Source organism: Gracilinanus agilis, chromosome 4, assembly GCF_016433145.1.
Source record: "Gracilinanus agilis isolate LMUSP501 chromosome 4, AgileGrace, whole genome shotgun sequence".
In the NCBI taxonomy this organism is placed as follows: domain Eukaryota; kingdom Metazoa; phylum Chordata; class Mammalia; order Didelphimorphia; family Didelphidae; genus Gracilinanus; species Gracilinanus agilis.
Window position 1 is genome coordinate 289,372,956 of NC_058133.1, and position 21,925 is coordinate 289,394,880.

Consider the following 21,925-nt stretch of genomic DNA (forward strand, 5'->3'; position numbering starts at 1 on the left):
GCCTCACCCCTCAAATCTTTCTTGCCTTACTGCAGTAAGACTTAAGTGATCTGCTGACCTCAGCCTCTCCAGTAGAAAAGATTCGAGGAATACCCCACTAAGCCCAATCTATATATACTTTATTTTTTTTTTTAATCTTTACCTTAAATCTTAGAATCTATACTGTGCATTGGTTCTAAGGCAGAAGAACAGTCAGGGGTAGGCAATGTGACTTACCCAGGGTCATACAGCTAAGGAGTGTCTGGCTAGATTTGAACCCGCAACCTCCCATCTTTAAACCTGACTTTCAATCCACTGAGCCACATAGCTACCCTTCAAAATTATACTTTATAAAATATATAACAATGAAACAAAATATACTAAATAAATTTAAATTTTAAAAATGTAACATTGAAACAAAATGTACTTTATAAAATATATAAGAAATACATATAAAAATTAAAAATATATTAAAATATGTAACACTGAAATAAATATACTTTATAAATATATAACTAACAAAATATACTTTATAAAATATATAATCTGCAAATTTAAAAAAATTTATAAAACTATGTAACATGAACAAAAAGCACTTTATAAAATATGTAAATATAAAAATTAAAAGCATATAAAATATATAACACTGAAACAAAATATACTTTATAAAATCTATCCCTCAAACAAAATATACTTTACAAAATAAATAATACATAAATATAAAAATAAAAACAAAACACAAAATATATATGACACTGAAAAAATATATACTTTATCAAATATCACTCAAATAAAATATAATTTATAAAATATATAACATACATAAATATAAAAACAAAAACAAAAATACAACACTGAAACAAAATATACTTTATAAAATCTATCACTCAAACATAATATACTTCATAAAATATCATTGAAATAAAATATACTTTATAAAATATACAACATATGTAAATATAAAAATAAAAAACACAAAAATATAATACTGAAACAAAATATACTTTCTAAAAATATCACTCAAAATATACTTTATAAAATATATAATATACATAAACATAAACACAAACATAAAAAACATAAAAAACATAAAAATATATAACGCTGAAGCAAAATGTAGTTTATAAGATATATGACTTTGAAACATGGGATATTAGGAGAATGGTGAAATCAATGACAGAAATAGTGAGGTCAGAAGGAGCAAGTGTAGGAAGAGATTCATTTTAGTAATTAGACATATTGAGTTTCAGCTACTGTGGAAAACTCAAGTGATGTTCTGTAGATAGTTGGACATAGAAATCTAGAAAGGTCAGGGAATGGATTTCTTGATTTGACAGTCAAACTACATAAAGGTGGTCGCTGAAGTCGTGAGAATAAATGAGGGCTGGAGTAGAGGGTAGTGAGAGAAGGTGGCCAAGGTTAGAATGAATAAATAAATGATCAAGGGGGAAGGGAATAAGCATTTATAAAATACCTACTATGTGCCAGGTGCTTCTACAAATATTATCTCAATTTGAGATTCACAACAACCCTGAGATTTAGGTGGCGTTGTTATCCTCATTTTACAGCTGAGAAAACTGAGGAAGAGGGGGTAAGTGATTTGCTCAGCAGAATTTGAACTCAGATCTTCCTAGCTGCCTAGCATGCTATCTCCCCTGTACCACTAGTACACACTACCTCTAAATGAATGAATGAATGAATGAATGAATGAATGAATGAATGAATGAATGAATGAATGAATGAATGAATGAATGAAAAAAGCATTTCTTAAGTGCTTACCATGTGCCAAATGGGCATCTAGGTGGCTGAGTGGATGGAGTAGCCCAGAGGGAAGATGCATCTTCCTGAGGTCAAATCTAGTCTCAGACTTTTACTAGCTGTGTGATCCTGAGCAACTCACTTAAACCTGTTCGCCTCAGTTTCCTCGTCTATAAAATAAGCTAGAAAGAGAAGGAAATGGCAAACCATTCTATTATTTTTGACAAGAAAACCCTAAAAGGGGGTCACAAATTGTTGGACCCAATTGAATACTACTTAATTAAATACTTTATTAAATAGTTTATGTATTATTTAATGTAACCTCTAGTAGGTCATATAAAAGGAACCATTAGAGGCTTGTGAGTTATGGTTTTACATATAGATAGCTTCAGATTCAGTCTAGGTGTAGCTTCTGGGGAGCTTCCCTCAAGGAAGATTCAGGCTACACATATTGAAATGTATAAAAAGTGGGTTTTCTTTTTAAACCCTCACCTGACTTCAGAAGATTGGTAAGGGTTAGGCAATGAGGGTCAAGTGACTTGCCCAGGGTCACACAGCTGGGAAGTGTCTAAGGCCAGATTTGAACCTAGGACCTCCCATCTCTAGGCTTAGCTCTCAATCGACTGAGCCACCCACCTGGCCCCCAAAAGTGGGTTTTCTGAACTAGATTTTTAAAATTCAGAGATATTTTATTTTCCTAATTACATATAATAATTTTCAACATGTTTTCTGAAATTATAAGATGCAAACTGTCTCTCTCTCTTCCCTCCCCTCTCTTGGAGAGGGTAAGCAATTTGATCTGAATTATACATGTATTATCGTGCAAAACAATTCTTCCATCCTGGTCATTGTTGTAAGAGAATACTCATATAAAACAAAAATTCTAAAATAAAACCATAAACAATGTGAGATAGTGTATTTTGATCTGCACTTGACTCCAACAGCTCTTTCTCTGGAGGTGGATAGCATTCTTTTTCCTAAGTCCCTCAGAATTGTCCCAGATCATCCTATTGCTGAGAGTAGCTAAGTCTATCATACAATATTGCCATTACTGTGTACAACATTCCCTTGTGGAGATTTTTAAATTTATATTTTAAAATTTTTTTAATTTAAATTTAAAAGATTTTTAAATTTAGATTTTTAAAAATGTCTTCCATCTTCTACTTAGATGAACTCATGCAAAGTAAAGTGAGCAGAACCAGGAGAACACTGTACATAGGGACAATATTATACAATGATCAACTGTGAATGATTTAGCTATTCTAATCAATACAAACAATCCAAGACAATTCCAAAGGACTCAGTGAAAAATGCTATCCACCTCGAGAGAGAACTGATGAATTCTGAGTGTAGCCTGCAATATATTTTTTCATCTATTTCATTTTTCTTCCTTTTTTTCCAACAAGGTTAATATGAAAATGTTTTTCATGGCTTTGCATGTTTAATTGATATTTTACTACTTTCCTTCTCAATGGACGGAAGAACTGGAAGGACTCAAGAAACATTTTTTAATGAACATTAAAATATGTGAAGTATATTTTAAATAGTCTTCTAGTTGGCTAATATACGTATATACACCCATAATTCATTAAACTTCAGCAGTTCCCCATCATCTCCAGAAACTTAAAAATTCTCTATTTGGCATTCAAAGCCCTTCACCATCAGGTCCCTTTCTAATTTGCCAGTCTCCTTATAGCATGCTTTCATGTATTCTGAGATCCAATGACATTGACCTCCTCGCTGTTCCTCACACAAGTGAGGAACGTCTCACTCCATTATCTTCGTTCACATATAATCAACTGAGGCTCAGTTCATTCAGCATTTCCACTGATTGTCCTGAAACATCTAGGATTCTCTCTACTTATCTCAGTCTCTGGGTTTCCCCATCTTCCTCCAAAAGGAAGGACATGAAAGGAAATATACTTCAAAGGGAAGACTAGCAGCTCTGGTGGGAAGGTTTGCTGAGCCCTTTTCAGAGCTGCTCATCCTGCCTTGGTGTCCACCTACCGCCCAGCTCTCATTTGTGGCTCAAGAAGTTGTAGCCTGCTCAGCAGCCAGTCCTGGCAAACCATCTTAACTGGAGGGCTAATCCAGTTTGAGGGTAACCAGAAGGTCTCAGACCTGTGAGTTAGGGAGGTATTGCCTCCAAGCGTGTGATGATTTCCTCTGGAAGAATGGGCAGATGGAACAATTTGTTCCAACTGTTAAAAAGGTGGTGGAAGCAGGAATTGTGAAGAGCTTAGAGCTTGGCTAGACACCAAAGATGCCAACATCATCCACTGCATCTTGAGGCATCGCCAGTCCGCCTCACTTTTGTCTTGCCGTTGGACTTCGATGACTCTTGAAGAGAGGCTGATGACTTTTTGAAATTCTGCGTCATCTAAATTCAATTTCTGCACGAGTCAAAAGACATCACTCAGTGATGCCATTTTGGTCTTCTTCAAGTACCAAGGACAACAGCTAAAATCCTTCCTTCTACATAAGCCTTTGCAAATTCACCTTAATGGTAGTGCTTGCCCACTCTCGTAAGTCTCCAGTTTTAGCCTGTATTTATCTTGTTTCTGCATAGTTGTCTCCTCCATTAGACTGGGAGCTGCTTGAGAGCAGAGACTGTCTCTTCCCATTCTTTTGTAGCTTATGATCTTAGCACAGTACCTTGCACTAAGCACAGGCATTCACTGATGACTGAATAAAAAGTCAAATTATGAAATCCCCAAATTAGAAGAAAAACATCTGTGAACTGCTGCAACTTTATTTTGCAAATGTGATACTATTCAATGTACTAAGCGGCAAAGAGGATATTAATAAAATCATGGATGAATTATACACTGTGTAAAATTTAAAAAATATAACCTCATCCTTGGATGGTGAAAGTAAATGCAGAAACAAAACCCTCACACCAACATTTCTTAAAAGGGTAACTTTATTTGGGCCAGGAGAATTTTCTTTACACAAAGTAAATGGGTCTTTTTAATGGCCATACAACACACTATTTGAAGTAGGGTAATGGATTTTGTGGGCTTTCCCCACAAATGACATTTCCCCCTTCCTTTGTTCCCTCATTTGTTTATTAGCATTAAAAATATAATCTCAATGAATTTTTTTTGGTGATTTATCAAGTAATTAAACAGTCTTACTGATTGAGTGGCTGAAGTGAGTCCAAGTCATCATTTCAACTTTTTAGCTCAAGCTGATTAGCACAGGGCACCCAAGGAAAAAGTATATTCTAGATTAAATGTGATGCTTGCCCTTGATTTGACTTCTGGAACAGTATCTACAAGAAAGTCCTTACATACATGAACTTATACAAAAAGTACAGTACATTGAATTGAAAATTTTTAAATCATCCTTTAAAAACTCAAGAACATCTATTGGACATCCAAATTGCTACAGTTTGCGTCAAAGTATATAAAAGATTTGCATGTTAAAATGTTTTCTCATGAACATATTGCTTTTGGTCACACAGTGAGCAGCTGCCAACAGCCTTCCTTCTTTCTTGGAAATGGTACAGAGCAATGACTAGCTGATACAATTTTTAGGAGAATAGTTTGCTCCAAAGGATGCACAGTGTGGGAACTCTCCTAACCCGACTTATATTTGAACTTTCAAAGTGAGAACAATAAATCCCAGAAAGCAACAACTGGATGTAAATATTAATCAAAGGTTCTGCTTTTGTTAACCGTGAAAGAGGGAGAGATTGAGTCAGTCACATGTGTTGCTTAAATGTTATCTACACAACTTCCCCAAATAAAGGTGGCAGGCTAATGAAAGAGAGGCTATGGCAAAACAAATCATTCCTAATCTCTCTCTCTCTCTCTCTCTCTCTCTCTCATACACATGCACACACACACACACATACACACACACACCACCAATAATTCATTTTCTTTTATAAATCCAGTTTTCCCAAATACTGGATGTTCCTAAAGTGGGGATATGTCAGCAATTGCATTTAAAACTTTTATTCCTTTTTCTGGACATATTTGGGTACACTATGAGAGCTGAATCTGTGGTCATTACCTGATAACCCCGGTGTGCTTTTTCCTTTCAAAGTGATTAGTCGAGGCATACTTATAAACTGATACCATCAAACTCTTCACTTTCTTTTTGTGTCTTGCATCATAAATAAATAGTGTTAAAACAAAGGCTAAAAATATGTGCAGCTCGTCATTTCTACTTAACAGAAATAGTCATCATTTGCCTCTGCTATATAGAGCTGGAATACACAGTTTGTCTTTTACCCATTTGGCAAATAAAAGAGCACTTTATAAGCCTGCAGTTAGATGATGGAGTCACTCACAATGTTAAATAACCATTGTTTTCCCTTCAGTGCAATAGCTTTATTCCTTTTATACAGGTCACTTCATTGGGCTTTGCCAAGAAAAGCTATTGGGACTTCTGATGGACACAAGAAAAGAAAGAACAAATAAAAAAATAAAAAAAGTTTTTCTTATAGGTGAGTCTTATCAGAACTTCATACAAAAAATTTTAAAGTCCTGAAATAAGAATTGGCCTTTCAGATGCAGACTCGGTGTTTGGAATTGATGAGATTCAATGAATTCAACATAAATTCAAGCCCCATGGAGATAAAGTAAGTGTCTTATTTCTGTTCTCCCAGGGGCACTGTTTACAATGTGAAACCAGTTTCCCCCTCCAAAATCAGTCTATGTTCCTCTTCACGTAAACTGAATTTTTGTAATGATGTAAGCTAGAAAATAAATATTCATTAGTATACTAAAAAAAGCCATTGCTAAAAACACATTTCATGTTGCTTTAAAATCAATCGGTTACCCAATACAATAAAATGAATGAATGCAGCTGCAAGGTGTACTTGCATATATAAAGAGATCACTTTCTTAAGTTTTGCTGCTAGTTTGCCAGCATTAAAACATAATAGTGAAAAGACCAAACCCACATCTGCTGTGTGCTTTTTGTTTGTTTGCTTTTTGCATCCCTTGGGTTCACCGAAGGGCACAGGATAGGCTGATGGATGGCTCTGCACATTTTTGAGCCAAGATACTCTCGGCGCATAAGATAAAACTCCTGGTTTTAATTTAGGGACCTTTAAAAGTGTTGGTCATTTGTTCAAACCACCAAGACCCTTGAACTTGGGAGGTCTGAAAAGGAATAGCTTGGGTACTGAGCCTGAGTTCATCCACTATTAAAATGTTAATCATGATCAAATGCTTCGAAAGTGTGAAATCACTCTGTTCTGTGAGAGGCGGCACGAGGCCAGCCTTAAGCACAGGACAGTCTGGATTTAAGGCAGACCTCACCGACTGAGTGACCGCAGGCAGGTGACAACCCCCGGGAGCCTCGGTCAGCTCTAAGTCTAGAACTTGCTGATGAGTTTGTTGTCCGTCCGCATCCACAGAGGGAGTTTCCACACTGGAAATTGCACAGGAGGATGAAATCACAGATGTGGTCCCAAATAACATCTATCTTTTTTTGCTTTCATTTCCTTTTTGCCCTTCAGAAAACCTATCAAGGGAGCAGAAGAGTCCTACAGAGATGGGCCAAGAACAGTTCTTCATCTTTTATGTTTTCTGCCTACGAACCAGCTTTGTCATTTTTAATATTGCTGTAAACATTCCTCTCCCAAGAACAGCCTCTGCCAGATATATACAGCTTATCTTCCCTTTGCTTGAGAGAAATTAATGATTAAGTTCAAATGTGGCACATTGTTGGCACTAGGATCACTGTAAAACTTGGTTTCCCAGCAAATCAGAGAGCCCAAGTCCTCAAGCTAATCGGACTGCCATGACATACCTGGCAAGGACGGAGGATGACACACTGTCTAGCCCTGACCAGCCCCCGAGATGGGCAACAAATGCAAAATTCCACTTGGGATGATGGGGGGGAATTCTCTTGCCAAGGTGAAACATCACTGGCTGTGTCTACTGGCACTCATTGTGGGGCAGGAACATAAATGCAAATGGTCTATGTTAAGCCTTTACATCAAAAAGTTCATCAAAAACTCAATTTTGTGAGTGTGCACGATTACATATGAGACTAACTCTCCCCACAAGAAAATTTCTTTCTGAAAATGGATAGAAAGGAAAATAGGAGGTTTTTTTTTTAAATGGTGATCCCCAAATCCCATTTTGTAATACTTTAGGATATCTCCAATAATCTCAAAAGATGCTAGGACATTCTTAAAATTCAAATTTGAATTAAAAAATAAAAATATGAATATAAGAAAAATTCTTAAAATTCAAAATTGAAATTCAAGAGGGGCGGCTAGGTGGGACAGTGGATAGAGCACCAGACCTGAAATCAGGAGGTCCTGGATTCAAATCTAGCCTCACACACTGTCTAGCTGTGACTCTGGGCAAGTTACTTAACTCCATTTGCTTAACCCTTCCCCTTCTGTCTTAAGAGTTGTTACTTAGGCAGAAAATATGAGGTTTTTAAAAAATGAAATTCAAGAAATGCTATAATACTTTTAGAAAAGGGGAATCACAGTGCTACAAAATTAAACTAAGGAAAATAGGGCATCTGAAAAAGTTGGGAATCACTTTTACAGTATTAAAACCAAGCCAGGTGGTCAAGAGCTGGTAGATGTGCCTAATGTACCATATTTGTTACTTAACCATGTCACAAATAGCCACAAGGCAGAGGTGAACGCCCCTGTATCACACAGCCCTAAATTGCACCTATATTGCAATACTGGATTAGTTTCACTGCATTTCTTTTTTTGTATAAAATATTACCTGGACCCTCCCCCCAAAATAAAAGTCATTTTTTAAAAAAGTTCCTTATAAAGATTCCTGTATAAAATGCCAAAACGTAATCTCCTATATACAAAATGCTGCTGTTTAAGAAAATAACAGGACCTGGTTATAGAACAAAATAATTTTGTACAAAAAAGGTACAACATTGGATTCAAATGAATATTTTTTAAAAACTAAAATAAAAAGGAATATTGAAATATCTTGATTGCAGAAGATAACTATAATATGTTGGGGGGAGGTCTTTGTGGTCATTTCTCATGCTGATTGCAGGTGGGGACATCATCGTTATCTTCACCATCATTACTGATGAAAAGTTTCCTGCTCCTCAGTGCAAAGTGCTTCATGCCTGTCACCGTCTAGACGCATATTTAGAAACCCAGTCAGTACGTCCATGGACAGGCTGGGCTGCGGGGGGGCGAGGCAATAATCCTGGGGTACTTCTGGGCTGGGTATGGAAAAGGGGGCGATTATGATGAGGTCTCACAGACTTCAGCGAAGCGTAACCTGCAAATGAGAAATAAACAGGACCTGGTTTTATTGGGGCTTCTTTGTACTCAAACAACATTTATTGAGCACCTACGAGGTGCCCGGCATTGTGGTAGGTGCCAGAGGTACAGAGGCAAACCCCCAAATGGTTCCTACCCTCTAGGAGTTTACGTTCTACTGAGAAGATACAATCTGAATACAAGTGCCTAAATACAAAGTATATTTAAGGACATTTCAAGATAGAGGGAAAAAAAGGGAAACAAAACATTTATTAAGTGTCTCTCTTCATCTGGCCTCTGGGGAGTGAAGAAAGAGGGGGGATGATAGAGGTGGTGCCCAGAAATTCTAACTGGCATTGAGTCTTCCCTGTTGAGAAAAAAGGCTTCTCTCTAGCTATCGTGGAATGTGTAAATGGACTGCTGTGTACCCATTGTATTGACTGAACTTACCAGGAGGAGGATCTGAAATGGGAGCTAGGTGTACCCTCTGTCCTGCAGAACCCACTTCTTTTTTCAGAAACGAAGGGAAATAGCCACTAGCCAGTCTGCTGGATCCTGAATAGCCTGAAACAACTGGCAGACAACAAGGGCAAAGTACATTAGTGAGGTGCCACATAGAATGAATCCTGAGAATGAGGTGTTCGCTTTAAATAAAATTATCATAGCTGAAACAATAAGGAAAGTCCACTCAGGGGCTTGTTGTTCAGTTATATCTGACTCTTTGTGTCCCCATTCGGGGTTTTCTTGGCAGAGATAATGGAGTGGTTTGCTATTTCCTTCCCCAGCTCATTTTACAGATGAGGAAACTGAGGCAAACAGGGTTTAGTGACTTGTCCAGGATCACATAGCAACTAAGTGTCTGCAGCCAGATTTTGAACTCAAGTCTTCTAGACTACAGGTCCAGCACTCTATCCACTGTACCACTTAGCTACCCTCATTCAAGGACAAGAGGATGCTGAAATAGGTAAAGCAACAAGACGTGGGGCATCAGAAGTCTCAGTGGGAAGAGAGAAGTTAAGGAGAAGGGTTACATGAGTGGTAATTCGATTCTTTTTGAGCCTTTCTCAAAGAGCTCACATTCTATGGGAGAAAATAATATGCACATAGTAAATAAATAAGTAAAGTAAATAAGTAAAATAAATTAAGTAAATAAATAAAAGTAAACTAATAAAGTAATGCCAAGGAATGGGGCAGTTGGGTGGCATAGTGGATAGAACACTGGGCCTCGAGTCAGGAAGAGCCAAGATCAAATCCGGTCTCAGACACTTAGCTAAGAGACCTTGGGCAAGCCATTTAACCTCATTTGCCTCAGTTTCCTGATCTATAAAATGAGCTGGAGAAGAAAATAACAAGCCACTACAGTATCTTTGTCAAGAAAATCCCAAATAAAGTCATAAAGAATCAAACACGACTGAAACTACTGAACAACTACTACAAAAATTACAAGGGAGAGGAGGGAGATTACTAATAGCTAAAATTCATATAGAACTCGCTATGTGCCAAGAACTTTAACATTATGATTTCATTTGATCCTCACAACAAACTCAGGAGGTAAGTGCTATTGTTATACCTTTTTTTTACAGTTGAGGAAAGTGAGGCACAAAGAGATCAAGTCTCTAAGGGACTTGTCCTGGGTCACACACTTATGAGTGTCTAAGGTAGGATTCAAAGACTGGTCTTCCTGGATATAAGTTCACCACTCTATCCTGTCCACTAACTTGCCCCTAGGTAAAAATATACTCTCCAGATTACTGGTCTTCCCTACACCACAATTCCCAGTCCTACCCTGCAGCACCTCCCTCACAATAGAAAAGGGAATGGGGGAACTCAGTGGAGTGAACTAGTGGAGGGACACTAAATGGATGAGCAGTAGCTGACCCATAGCTCCCCTTCACACCCAAACATGACCCATCCATCCCTTAGAGCCACTCCTTATCTGGAATCTACCCACTTGCCAACTTCTCTTACTTCCAGCAGGCCAGCAACTATTCAAGATAGGGAGCCCTAACAGACCTGAATAAAGCCCAGGCCAGATTTGTACCTTCTCTCCTAGTTTTCATGGGCAAGGGGAGTTTTGCTAGCTTCTGCTGGAACCTATATTTTCCAAGTTGTGGGATCTTTTTTGAAAGCAGGGAGGTCCTGCCTTCCCTCTTCTCAAAAAAAAAAAAAAACCCAAAACCCAACACAAACACAAAATAAACAAACTCCTCCCCATAATGAATTTTTCCTTGGACTCTGCAGGTTTCTCTACCAATACATGGAAGTTTAAGTGTGTGGGGGGACAGGTTGGGAGGATATTCTACAAGGTAAGGCTACAAAAAATAATGGATGTTTTGGGTAAGAAGACCACAGGAGCTTTCCTTGAGCACAAGGATTGTCTTTCTTTCTCATATATTTATTGCAAAATGTCCAGTGCGCTAATAAATGCTTACTGATTTGACTTGACACTGGAAAAAGGAATCATAGGACCATAGAATTAGAACTAGAAGGACCTAAGAAGTCATCAAGTCCAACCATGTCAATGAGGATACTGAGGCCCAGAGAGGTAAAGCCCAGGGATACATAGCTCCTAAGTGTCAGAGGTAGGACTTAAATCTAGATTTTCCTGACTCTTAAGTCTAATATCACTGAACTGTTGAATGTTTGGAGTTATGTAGTAGGTATATGGCTCTTCCTGTAAAGGGTAGAGTTGGACCAATCTCCAGAGATTGATTAAGTAAAACTACATATGTCACCAGGAAAGTGGTCATCCAGTAATGGTCAAGGGAAGATAAGAGAGGACAAGTGACTGTTGTTGAAGTCTTTCTATAAGATCCCGAGGGAGAAATCTGTTGTCTTCCCAGCATGAGTATCCAGAATGTAATGAGATTTGTCAAAACTATCACCACCTCTTGGCAATTGGTGGTACAGGCATGGCTGATACCACCAAAATTTACCCAAAAGCATTGCCAGAATTTAGGATATTTCTGGAAAGAAACAAAAGACTTTAGAAGAGTAGGTGGTGTTTTTATAATAGCTAATGATTAAAGTTAGAAACTTTTGAAGACAGCTGTGGATCAAAGAAATGAAGATAGTGTTAAGAAGATGGCATTTCTTCCTAGCAAACTGTAAAGGTGGCAAAAGATGAAAATAATGTTGGAAGGGTGGCTGAAATAAAGGCACACTAAGACAACGCAGGTGGAGCTATGAATGTCTAACCATGCTAAAAGGCAACTTGGAATTACTACTCAACAAGCATTAAGTGTCTCTTCTGGGTCATGCAGACAAAAAACTAAATAGTTTGCACTTTTAAGAAGCTTATATTCTCTCAGGAGAGACAAGTACATAAGTACATATGTGCATAGAATGCTGTTATTCCTTCATTTTTTAAGAGAACCAATGACATCCTGGGGTGATATCTTGACTTGAGAATGAGGGGGATTTAAGTGAGGCAGAATTGTACAAAGGCATCAGCCTTACTCTCCATTCCAGAGTCATCCAAATTCAGAGGCAAGACAAAAGTCAAGAGGAGTAATGACAGCCTGGGCTGCAGCGGATGACCGTGGCATCTTCAATGTCTGCCCAAGCTCCACAGGATCTGCTTCAGCCACCTTCATGGTCTTTGGAACAAGTTGTTTTCATCTGACCATTTTTCTGGGGGGCATCTTCATGTGCCCTCACTCACGATGAGTTTGAAGTCTGTCAAGTTACCCTCAACCCATCTGTGGATGTGGTTTTACTGGGGTGAAGTTGCTGCACAAACTACAAATTCTTGAAGCCATAGGTAAGAGCTTCGTGAAAGGTGGACACTCAAGGAGGAAGAGTATCCCTGAAGACTAACTTAACATACTGCTATATCTACAGAATAAATACAAAATAAATACAACGTACCCTAAAAGAGAGGGCACTTAGAGTTGGCAACAGGGAATTGGAAAAGGCTTTCTGAATGTATACTGTCTCTTTTTTTCTTTCTTTTTTTTTTTAAACCCTTACTTTCTGTCTTAGTAACAACTCTAAGGCAGAAGGGCAAAGACTTGGCAAACAGAAAAAGTGATTTTAAGAATAACAAAGCTAAGAAAAATCTGAGGTCACATTTGAACCCAGGACCTCTTGACTCTAGGTCTGACACTCTATCCACTGTGCTACTTAGCTGCCCCTAGGAATATTGTCTCTTGAAGACCCTTTTTATAAGGACTAGTTAATCATGCAAAGATGAGGAAATGTTTTTGTGTAAAGGAAGACATATATATGTAAGTGTGTGACATACTACATATATATATACACATGTATATATTATATGTTATGTAGCATGCATGCATGACAATATATTGGACACATTAATTAGATTACTAATTATTTCTAAATATTATTATATCATTACTAATTATTACTAAATGTTATTATAACTAAATATTATAAGCTAAATATTACTAATAATAGATAATTACATATTAATGTATTACTATTTAATATATTTTAAACTTAATATATGATGTGTGTATATCATGTTTTATTATATAATATATAGTATATATGCGTGTGTGTGTGTGAGAAATAATGTAAGATATTGTTGCTACTGTGGATGAACATCTTGATATCTAGCAGGAATTGATAAAGAGCTTTGTTTTAATGTAGATGCATATGAATAAACAAAGTTTTCAAACAGGATTTGGACAGTTTGGGAGAAAAAATGAAGTGATGTCTTTCTTGTGTGGAAATAATTTAATGTTATAAAAAGTCAGAGTTTGATCTTTTATTAGCTAAAAACTAGAGAAATATGATTACAAAGAAACACAGTTTCAAAGACACCAAAGAGATGGAGGACCTTGCTGACAATTAGATTAAGGTGTGATGGGCACCTCTCTTAATTTGCATGTAGTGTTTCATAACTAAAAAAGGGTAAAAGTAAGACATTGGGAAATTACGTAAACATTTGGAGCCTGAAGGGTGATTAAAATAAGGACTACTGATGGGAGAGGGAAATTCAGACAGTTGTGACTTTTTAAAGTAAAAGGTCAGTCACTTGAGAGCCAGGAAGTTCTCTTTCAAGCCACTGAACAGATGAGAAACAGAAGCAGGAGCACAAGAGGACCCCAGAGAAGAACTAACTAAGCAAGAGGGGCAGAAACTGTCTCTAATGGAATCAGTCAGGAGAGAGGAAATTTCAGTTGAGAGATTCCTGATTGGTCAGAGAAAGAAGCGACTTCATTGGCCAAGAGCTCCAGAGACAACCAATGACCTTCAGCAGCACCTAACTCTCCATGAGTGCTCATTGCTCTCTGCTGCCATCTCTGACTTGAGAGGGAAAAGCAAAGGGGACTTGGTAACTACCATGTTATCCTGGGAGTGGGATCTGTGTTCTGAATGAGTTAAATTCTCATTAGTGAATAACTGGGCTGGTCTCAGTGTTGCCCTGGAGATAGAAGTTTGCCTTGACCTCATTACTTGTAAGGAGGATAAACAATCAATCAGTGGAAAGAGAAGCAATTTCTTGCAGTGCAGATGTTCCCCAATGGACCAAAGACAATAGCCCTGAGGTGTGAGTTATTCTAAGAATATGAGTTTTCCTCCCTCAAATGTTTCCCTGCCGCAATCTTACAAGTGTGTGCCTATTCTTCACCATTGCTTCTGAGTACATTGGAAGAGGACAGTGATCTGGGTCTATCTGTGTATTTGTGAAGTATTTGATTTTGTATAATATGTATTATAATACTTATTATAATAATATTTACTAATAATATAATTGCTAGCATTTATGCAGTGCCTAATATGTGCCAGGCACTGCTCCAGATACTTTACAAATATCTCATTTGATCTCACAACTGGGAAGTGGGTACTATTATCATTATTTTACAGTTGAGGAAACTGAGGCAAACAGAGGTTTAAATGATTTATTGGTATTGTCTGAGATCAGAACTGGACTCAGATATTCCAAGGAGCACTCTATGCACTTTGCCACCTAGCTGCCTACATGTTATGTATTTCTTTTACTATATCAATCTATTTTTATCAATATCAATTTCCTTTAATAAAACTATAATATCATTATTTCTTTTGTCTTATTAAGTAGTTATGTTTAAGAACTTGTATATAAAAATATAAAATAATATAAATATTAAATATATGTCATATATGTATAAATATAAAAATATAAAAAATAACTTGTAGTTGGCTGATTGTGTAGTTAAAAAACTACTTGATATATAGAAACGAGGGAAATGTATTTGTCCTCAAAAATGGGTAACCTCAAGGACCCTGAGAGAGTTTGAATGTAATGGGGTAGCAGTGATCTCTGAGACCAGTTTGTGTAAGAGCAGGATGGAGCATTAACACAAGTTATTGTTATTTCCATAAGTAACTAAGTACATTGTTTTCCTGGTTCTTCTTATTTCACTCTGGATCTTTCCATATAAGTCTTCCAGTCCCTCTCGACATTCTTTACTGTTACCAATTCTTATAGTACAGTTCCATTCATATGTCATGATTTCTTTAGCGTAACACAAAGTCTGGTTACGCCAGTGACCTTACTGATTAAACCCCACAGATAGCACGCATTTCTGGCATTATATTAGGGGCATCAGAAAAGACCACAACTTTCTGGTTTTATCCATAGAAGGCAATGCTTGAGAGGCAGCTGGGTGAATGGTTCCTAGCTGTGTGACCCGGGGCAAGTCACTTAACCCCAATTGCCCAGTCCTTACAGCTCTATTGTCTAGGAACTGATAATTAATACTGATTCTAAAGCAGAAGGTAAGGATTTAAAAAAAAGGAGGTAATATTTGAGTTTTGATGGAAGTGAAAGATTCTCTGAGGTGGTGAAAGGGAGTGATATTTCGACATGGGGAGCAACCAGTGCCAGGGCACAGGATAGGAGATGGAGTGCTAATGTATGAGGAACAGCAAGACAGTCATTTTAGCTAAATCATAGAGTGTGGAGGAGAGCAATGTATAATGAAATTGGAAAGATTGCTTAGGACTTTAAAAACCATCCAGATGGGTTTATGTTTTATCCTAGGAGCAATGGGTAGCCACTGGAATTTACCGAATATAGGAAGCGCATGATGAGATCTGAGCTTCAGAAACATCACTTGGGCAGTTTTGTGGAAGATGGATTGGAACAGTGAATCTTTAAGGAAGGAGATCAATTCTGATTATCAACTTTGCAATAGTCTATACAAGAGGTGATGCAACTGTTGAACTAAACTAAGATGGTGGCTATATGAATCCTGAGGAGGCATCAGATAGGAGAGATATTATATAGAAAGAATAAGATTTAGTCATTGATTGGATATGTGCTAAAATTAGGCTAAAAAAAGGATGAAAAAGGCCATGACCTTTGACCCAGAGATCCCATTACTAGATACATATACCCCGACTCTCCCAGGTCAAAGACAAAAGCCTCCCATGTACCCCCAAAAGATTCATGGTAGCTCTTAAAGTAGTAAAGAACAAGAAAAGAAGTGGGTTCCAATTGAATGGGGGAAATGCTAAAGAAATCATGACATATGAATGGAAATGTGCTATAAGAATGGGTAAAGATAAAGAATGTGGAGAGGGATTGGAAGACTTATATGGAAAGATCCAGAGGAAAATAAGGAGAACAAGGAAAACAATGTACTTAAGTTACTTATGGAAATAACAACAATAACAAGGAAAGGGAATAATGTGTAATTTGGATGACTAATTGGCTCCAGGGAAGAATTAGAAAAATGGACTTCCTCACTTTCTTTGAAGAGAGGGGCCTATGAGTACAGAAAAATTACATAATCTGGTCAGTCTAAGGCTAAGCTGATGTGTTTTTTAGTTTTGCTAAAATATTTTGTTGTTTTTTCTCTTTCTGTTCTTATTTTTTTGTTACAGAAATAGCTTACTGGAGAGAGGAAGAATTATATTTCGCAATAAAAGTGATATAAAAACAAAAGAGAGAATTACAAAATAAAGATAATTTTAAAAAAAAGATGATGTCTGAAAACAGGATTTGGATTTCTTGATACTTGAAATACCCATAATGACAGATTTCTGGATAGTGATAGAAGGTTGAATTTAAGATTGGAATTCAGTTTTCTGGTCCAAGGATTAACTATAAGGGAAAGTTTTTTCAGTGAGAATGGAATGCACCTAACAAATGCGGATCAAAAAAATTTGCTAGGCGTCTTGTGAATCTGATCAGGAAGGCATTACACTGGAAAATAGACAGGAAATGAGAAAACTGTCCTTGGATATCTGCCAAGACAGATTCCACCAAAAAAAAAAAAAAAGAAGATACGAAAAAGGAATAAGAATGTATTACGAGAGAGGACCAATAATTCAGAAGAGGTAACAGGCAAGAAGAAAGCTAGAAATAAAACCCATAGTTTCAAATATTTATACATGTATGCATAAAATAGGGTAATACTATAATAAGGTGAACACAAATTTCTAATACTGGTAAGCAAATTCAGCCTTGTGGTTGAATGAAATTCATGACTAGAAAATTTCTGTCTAAGGGTAGACCTTAATGAAAACAAGAAGTAGTGTAGAATTTTATAAGACATGTTTGTACAAAGAAATGTAGAAAATATAAGGGGAAGCGTGACAGAGAACATTCATGGGGAGAATCAACTGAAGTAGAAAGAGAAGCAATACTGTCATGGGAGTTTTTACAGACTACCCCAAGGGAAGAGGTAAGGAGAAAATAGTGCTAAGTGCAATACAGTAAAATATGAAGAAAAAAACAAGGACATTGATTGCACTGATCATTTCTCATAAATTTGCTAAATGCAGTGTGATTTGCTTGTTAACTTTTAGTATTTAATTATTACTCACCTGAGTTCATTCTGCTGATTCCTGATACTGACCCTGAAGATTTTCCAGATAGACTAGAACCAGACCATGAATTAGGTGGAAGAAAGTCCTTGCCTGGATTTGGAAGTATACCATTTCTAATAGGTATTCCTAAAAGGAAATAAAAATAAATTATATATTTAGTTTTACATCAAAATTCAGAAAAGCAATAATATAAAATCTGAAAATTTAAAAAATTTTCTTTATAACCAACCATGAAAGTTTCCAAGTCTTGTTGACAACATTTCTTTTGATAAGTGTATATATTACACACACACACACACACACACACACACACACACACATTTTATTGGTCATGGGAAACATAGAAGTATGATATTAGAGTTAAAAAGAAAACTATCTCAGTAGTGATTATATTTGGATTCAGTACATTTAGACAGAGTAAGCACAACGATGAGAAATCATACAACAGAGATAATTAGGCTTAGTGATTTGACAGTGGTCAAATAGCTGATATGTATCAAAAACTATACTTAAACTCTGATCTTGAACCCAAGGTTGGCCTTCCATACATATTATCTCTCTCTGCCTTTAACTATATGCCTGATTCTTTCACTCAGTATCCTTAATCTAAATTGATAACCTTTCAGATAAACCTATATTTGATCCTTATAACAGAAAAGTTTCTTAAGGCTAGTATATCATCATTCCCATGAGTAGGTGCTATTGCTATTTTCTAGCTAAAATATTATTTCTTGATAGGCAGAAAGGCAGAGAACTTGTGTTTGTATAGCAGAAGACCATTCTGAAGACTTTTCAAAGCAGACTAGAAGATAGTTCTTTCTTTTATTCTTAGAATGTTATTCAAGCAAGGCAGAGTTTCAGTTCCTCATTAGAAAATGTCAACAGCTACTTTTACAAAAAATTATTTCATGTGCTCACCCTATTCCTATTTTTCTCAAGCACAGATGGTCATCAGCTCTTTTTAAAAAAAATAGCCCCATTATTATCATTATATCTAAATCTCACAGCAGGAAAATAGAAATTGAGTGGGTTTTTTGCTCATTGGATTTTAAATGAGATCACGATGACATACAAGTGGGTGGTCATGGGAATACTCCACAAAGTACACATGTTCAAATTTCCCATCTTAGCCCAACTACGTGGCACAGGATGATTGTATGACTCATGGACTTCAACAGCTGTTCTTCGGGTGTTTTCATTAGATCTTACTCGGTCCACTAAAGGTTTGCCTTGTCTTCTAAAATAGATTCTTTTGAAGAAGAATGTAATTGATTTATCATCAACCAACTAATCAACAGGCATCTATGAAGTGTCTATAATGTTAAAGGTAAATAATTTCTATTCACCAGGCAAGTATCTGGAGTGTTTCAAGTAATGCTGCTTGGCTACAGATCGCAATGTTGGGGTGTCTTGTCGCTGATAGGAAGTGTGGGTGGGTGCACTGTTGCCAGTACCTATGGGCTCTGAAGGCTTCAGGTCCAAAACACTCTCAAATCTGTAACAAGAGAACATGATTTATTTTAGCACCAGAGCAATGATCTTTGTTGATGTCGTTCTGTTGTTTTAGTCGGGTCAGACTCATTGTGACTCTATTTGGTGTTTTCTTGGCAAAGATATTGGAGTGGTTTGCCGTTTCCTACTCTAGTTCATTTTACAGATGAGGAAACTGAGGCAAACAGAGTGAAGTGACTTGCTCAGGGTCATACAGCTAGGAAGTATCTGAGGCCAGATCTGCACTCAGGAAGCTATCTGACTGATTACAAGTTCAGTACTCTCTATCCACCCAGAATGATCTTTTAAAAGTGATTATCTGACACATGTAAATCCCAGTGGAATTGCCTGTTGGCTATGGGAGGGGGTTGGGAGGAGGGGAGGGAAAGAACATGAATCATGTAACCGTGGAAAAATTTTCTTAATCAATAAAATAAAATAAGTTACTTAAAATTTTAAACTATTAATATTTTGTGAGCTCAGGGCACTCCAAGTATATTTTCCAATTTTTAAAAATAAAATTTCACCGACATTTTTTACAAAAAAATAAAAGTGATTATCACCAGTCCAAGATTGATACAGTTCATATCTCACTACTTCAGGGATCTGTGATTTTGTCACTGTCACTCTTTCCACAAACACAGATCAAAGTCCCTATACTGTTCACTAGAAGACTTTAGACATGTGCTAGGCTAAAAGAATCATCCCCTTGTAGCCCAAAGGCTGGCAATGAGTCTCTGAATTTAACTAGGTTAGTAGTCTGTGGCAAAAGACAAATACAGTCCATTATCAGGGTTATTCTTGGAAGTCTTTCCCAACTGGGGAGAAACTGCTAGAGTTTGTACTCTGCAGGTATAAACTCTGGGAACTCAACTCATGAATTTCTCAAAAAATGATAATATAAAACTTGCCTACAGAGAGTTTCATCACTCTGTCTTTTCTTATTTTTTAGATCCGTCCTGGTGAGGGAAGGGTTGAAATCGAAGTCATCTAAATCATCCCAATCATCAGAATCTTTAGTTGACCTGGAAACATGACCCCACCTTCTCCTACTCTTTGGTTTTATTTCACCGTTTGGGTGCTCCATGCCAGCCAGAATTTTCTGTAAATATACACAGTGGGGAAAAAGACAGCATTAATAGCATTCCTCTAAAGAGTCATTAGTATTCCATACCTACATCCAAATTATTTTTATTTTTTTATATTTGCTTCTCAGAACAGATGTTTCCCCACCTTCCCCTTAGGACGATGTAGACTCCTTAAGGACACGGGCTATTTTGTTCCTTTCTTTATATCACCAACACCTCGAACAAAGTCTGAAATCGTCGCTACTTAGGTAATGTCTATTGATAATAACAAATAGCTCTTCTATTTTAATAAGTCTTCAAAAACATTTACATATTTGACCTTATTTTGATCCTTACAACAATACTGCAAAATTGGTGCTATTACTATCTTTATTTTACAGATAAGAAAACCGAGGCCAAAAAAGATTAAATCTACAAATAGTTGTTAAATATGTGCCAGGCAATGTATGACTTGCCCAGGGTCACATATCTAAGTGACTGAGGCAGAATCTGAACTTGTCTCCTGTGCTCAAAGTCCAACACCCAATTCACTGTATTCTCAAGCTAAATAGCCACCCTTTTATACATTCCCATATCAATTCAAGGATATGAGATTTAGAGCTGGAAAACCTAAAAAAGTTATCTAGATCAATTTTTTTCATTTTACACAGGAGGGAACTTTAGTCCTAGGAATGTGAAATCTCTTTCCCAGGGTCATACCAATGGTAGATAGCAGAGACAGGATTTGAGCTAAGGTTTTTTTTTTATTTCAAATGCTTCCCTAATAAAAGCAGGACTGGCTGCCTGCAATTGTAATCAGGAAGAGGGATGTTTTGTAAAAGGATTGTTGGATTTACTGTCTTGATTTTGGATAAATCAGATTGTAGATTGCATTATATATTATATATATAAGTTAATTGGTAAAAAGTCAGAAATGACTCCTTATATCTGAAGGAAGACCAGCTTCTTATTCTATCCTTATTTATTAGAGTTAAAACAATGCAGATCATCACTGATACAAGGGAATCTGGTGTTGAAGCCAATATGATCACTGTGCAACTTAATCAGGAAAGAGAACACAATATCCTCCTTTCTGCCCTTGAGAGATATTTCTTATTAAGAACTATTTGCTCCCAATTCCCTCCCTTACTGTTATTGTTGTTGTTCAGTTGTGTCTAATTCTTTGTGACCCCATTTGGGGTTTTCTTGACAAAGATCTGGGAGTGGGTTTGCCATTTCCTTCTCCAGCTCCTTTTACAGATGAGGAAACTGAGACAAACATGGTTAAGTGACTTGCCCAAGATCACACAGCTAGGAAGTGTCTAAGGCTGGATCTGAATGTAGATCTTCCTGAGTCTAAGCCCAGTGCCCTATCCACTTTACCATATAGCTGTATTCCATTCTTGTCTCTTGTATCCTCAACCAGAACAGAAAGCTCTCTAAAAACAGGGATCATATCTCCTGATTCTTTTGTATTCTCTTCAATGTTGAAAACAGTGCTGGACACACTCAGTTCTCAGTAAGTAACTTATATTTAATAGATGAGAATAACTATTGTGTATGAATATTAAAAAAATAAAATGATAGAATCATGAGATTTCAGAGCTGGAAAAGAACTTTGAGG

At 36.8% G+C, this 21,925-nt stretch overlaps 1 protein-coding gene across 1 annotated transcript in view; it reads right to left on the reverse strand.

Annotated features, from left to right (window-relative positions):
• Nucleotides 1–8,710: 8,710 nt before the first annotated feature.
• Nucleotides 8,711–21,925, reverse strand: part of CILK1 (ciliogenesis associated kinase 1) — a 73,300-nt gene continuing 60,085 nt past the window's right edge. Inside the window, exons 9-13 of the mRNA XM_044673407.1 lie at nucleotides 20,146–20,336; nucleotides 19,090–19,238; nucleotides 17,741–17,869; nucleotides 9,407–9,529; nucleotides 8,711–8,975 (exon numbers count right to left, since the gene is read on the reverse strand). Of these exons, the coding sequence (XP_044529342.1) occupies nucleotides 8,821–8,975; nucleotides 9,407–9,529; nucleotides 17,741–17,869; nucleotides 19,090–19,238; nucleotides 20,146–20,336 (747 nt within the window). The 3' untranslated portion in view covers nucleotides 8,711–8,820. The remainder of the gene's footprint in view (nucleotides 8,976–9,406; nucleotides 9,530–17,740; nucleotides 17,870–19,089; nucleotides 19,239–20,145; nucleotides 20,337–21,925) is intronic.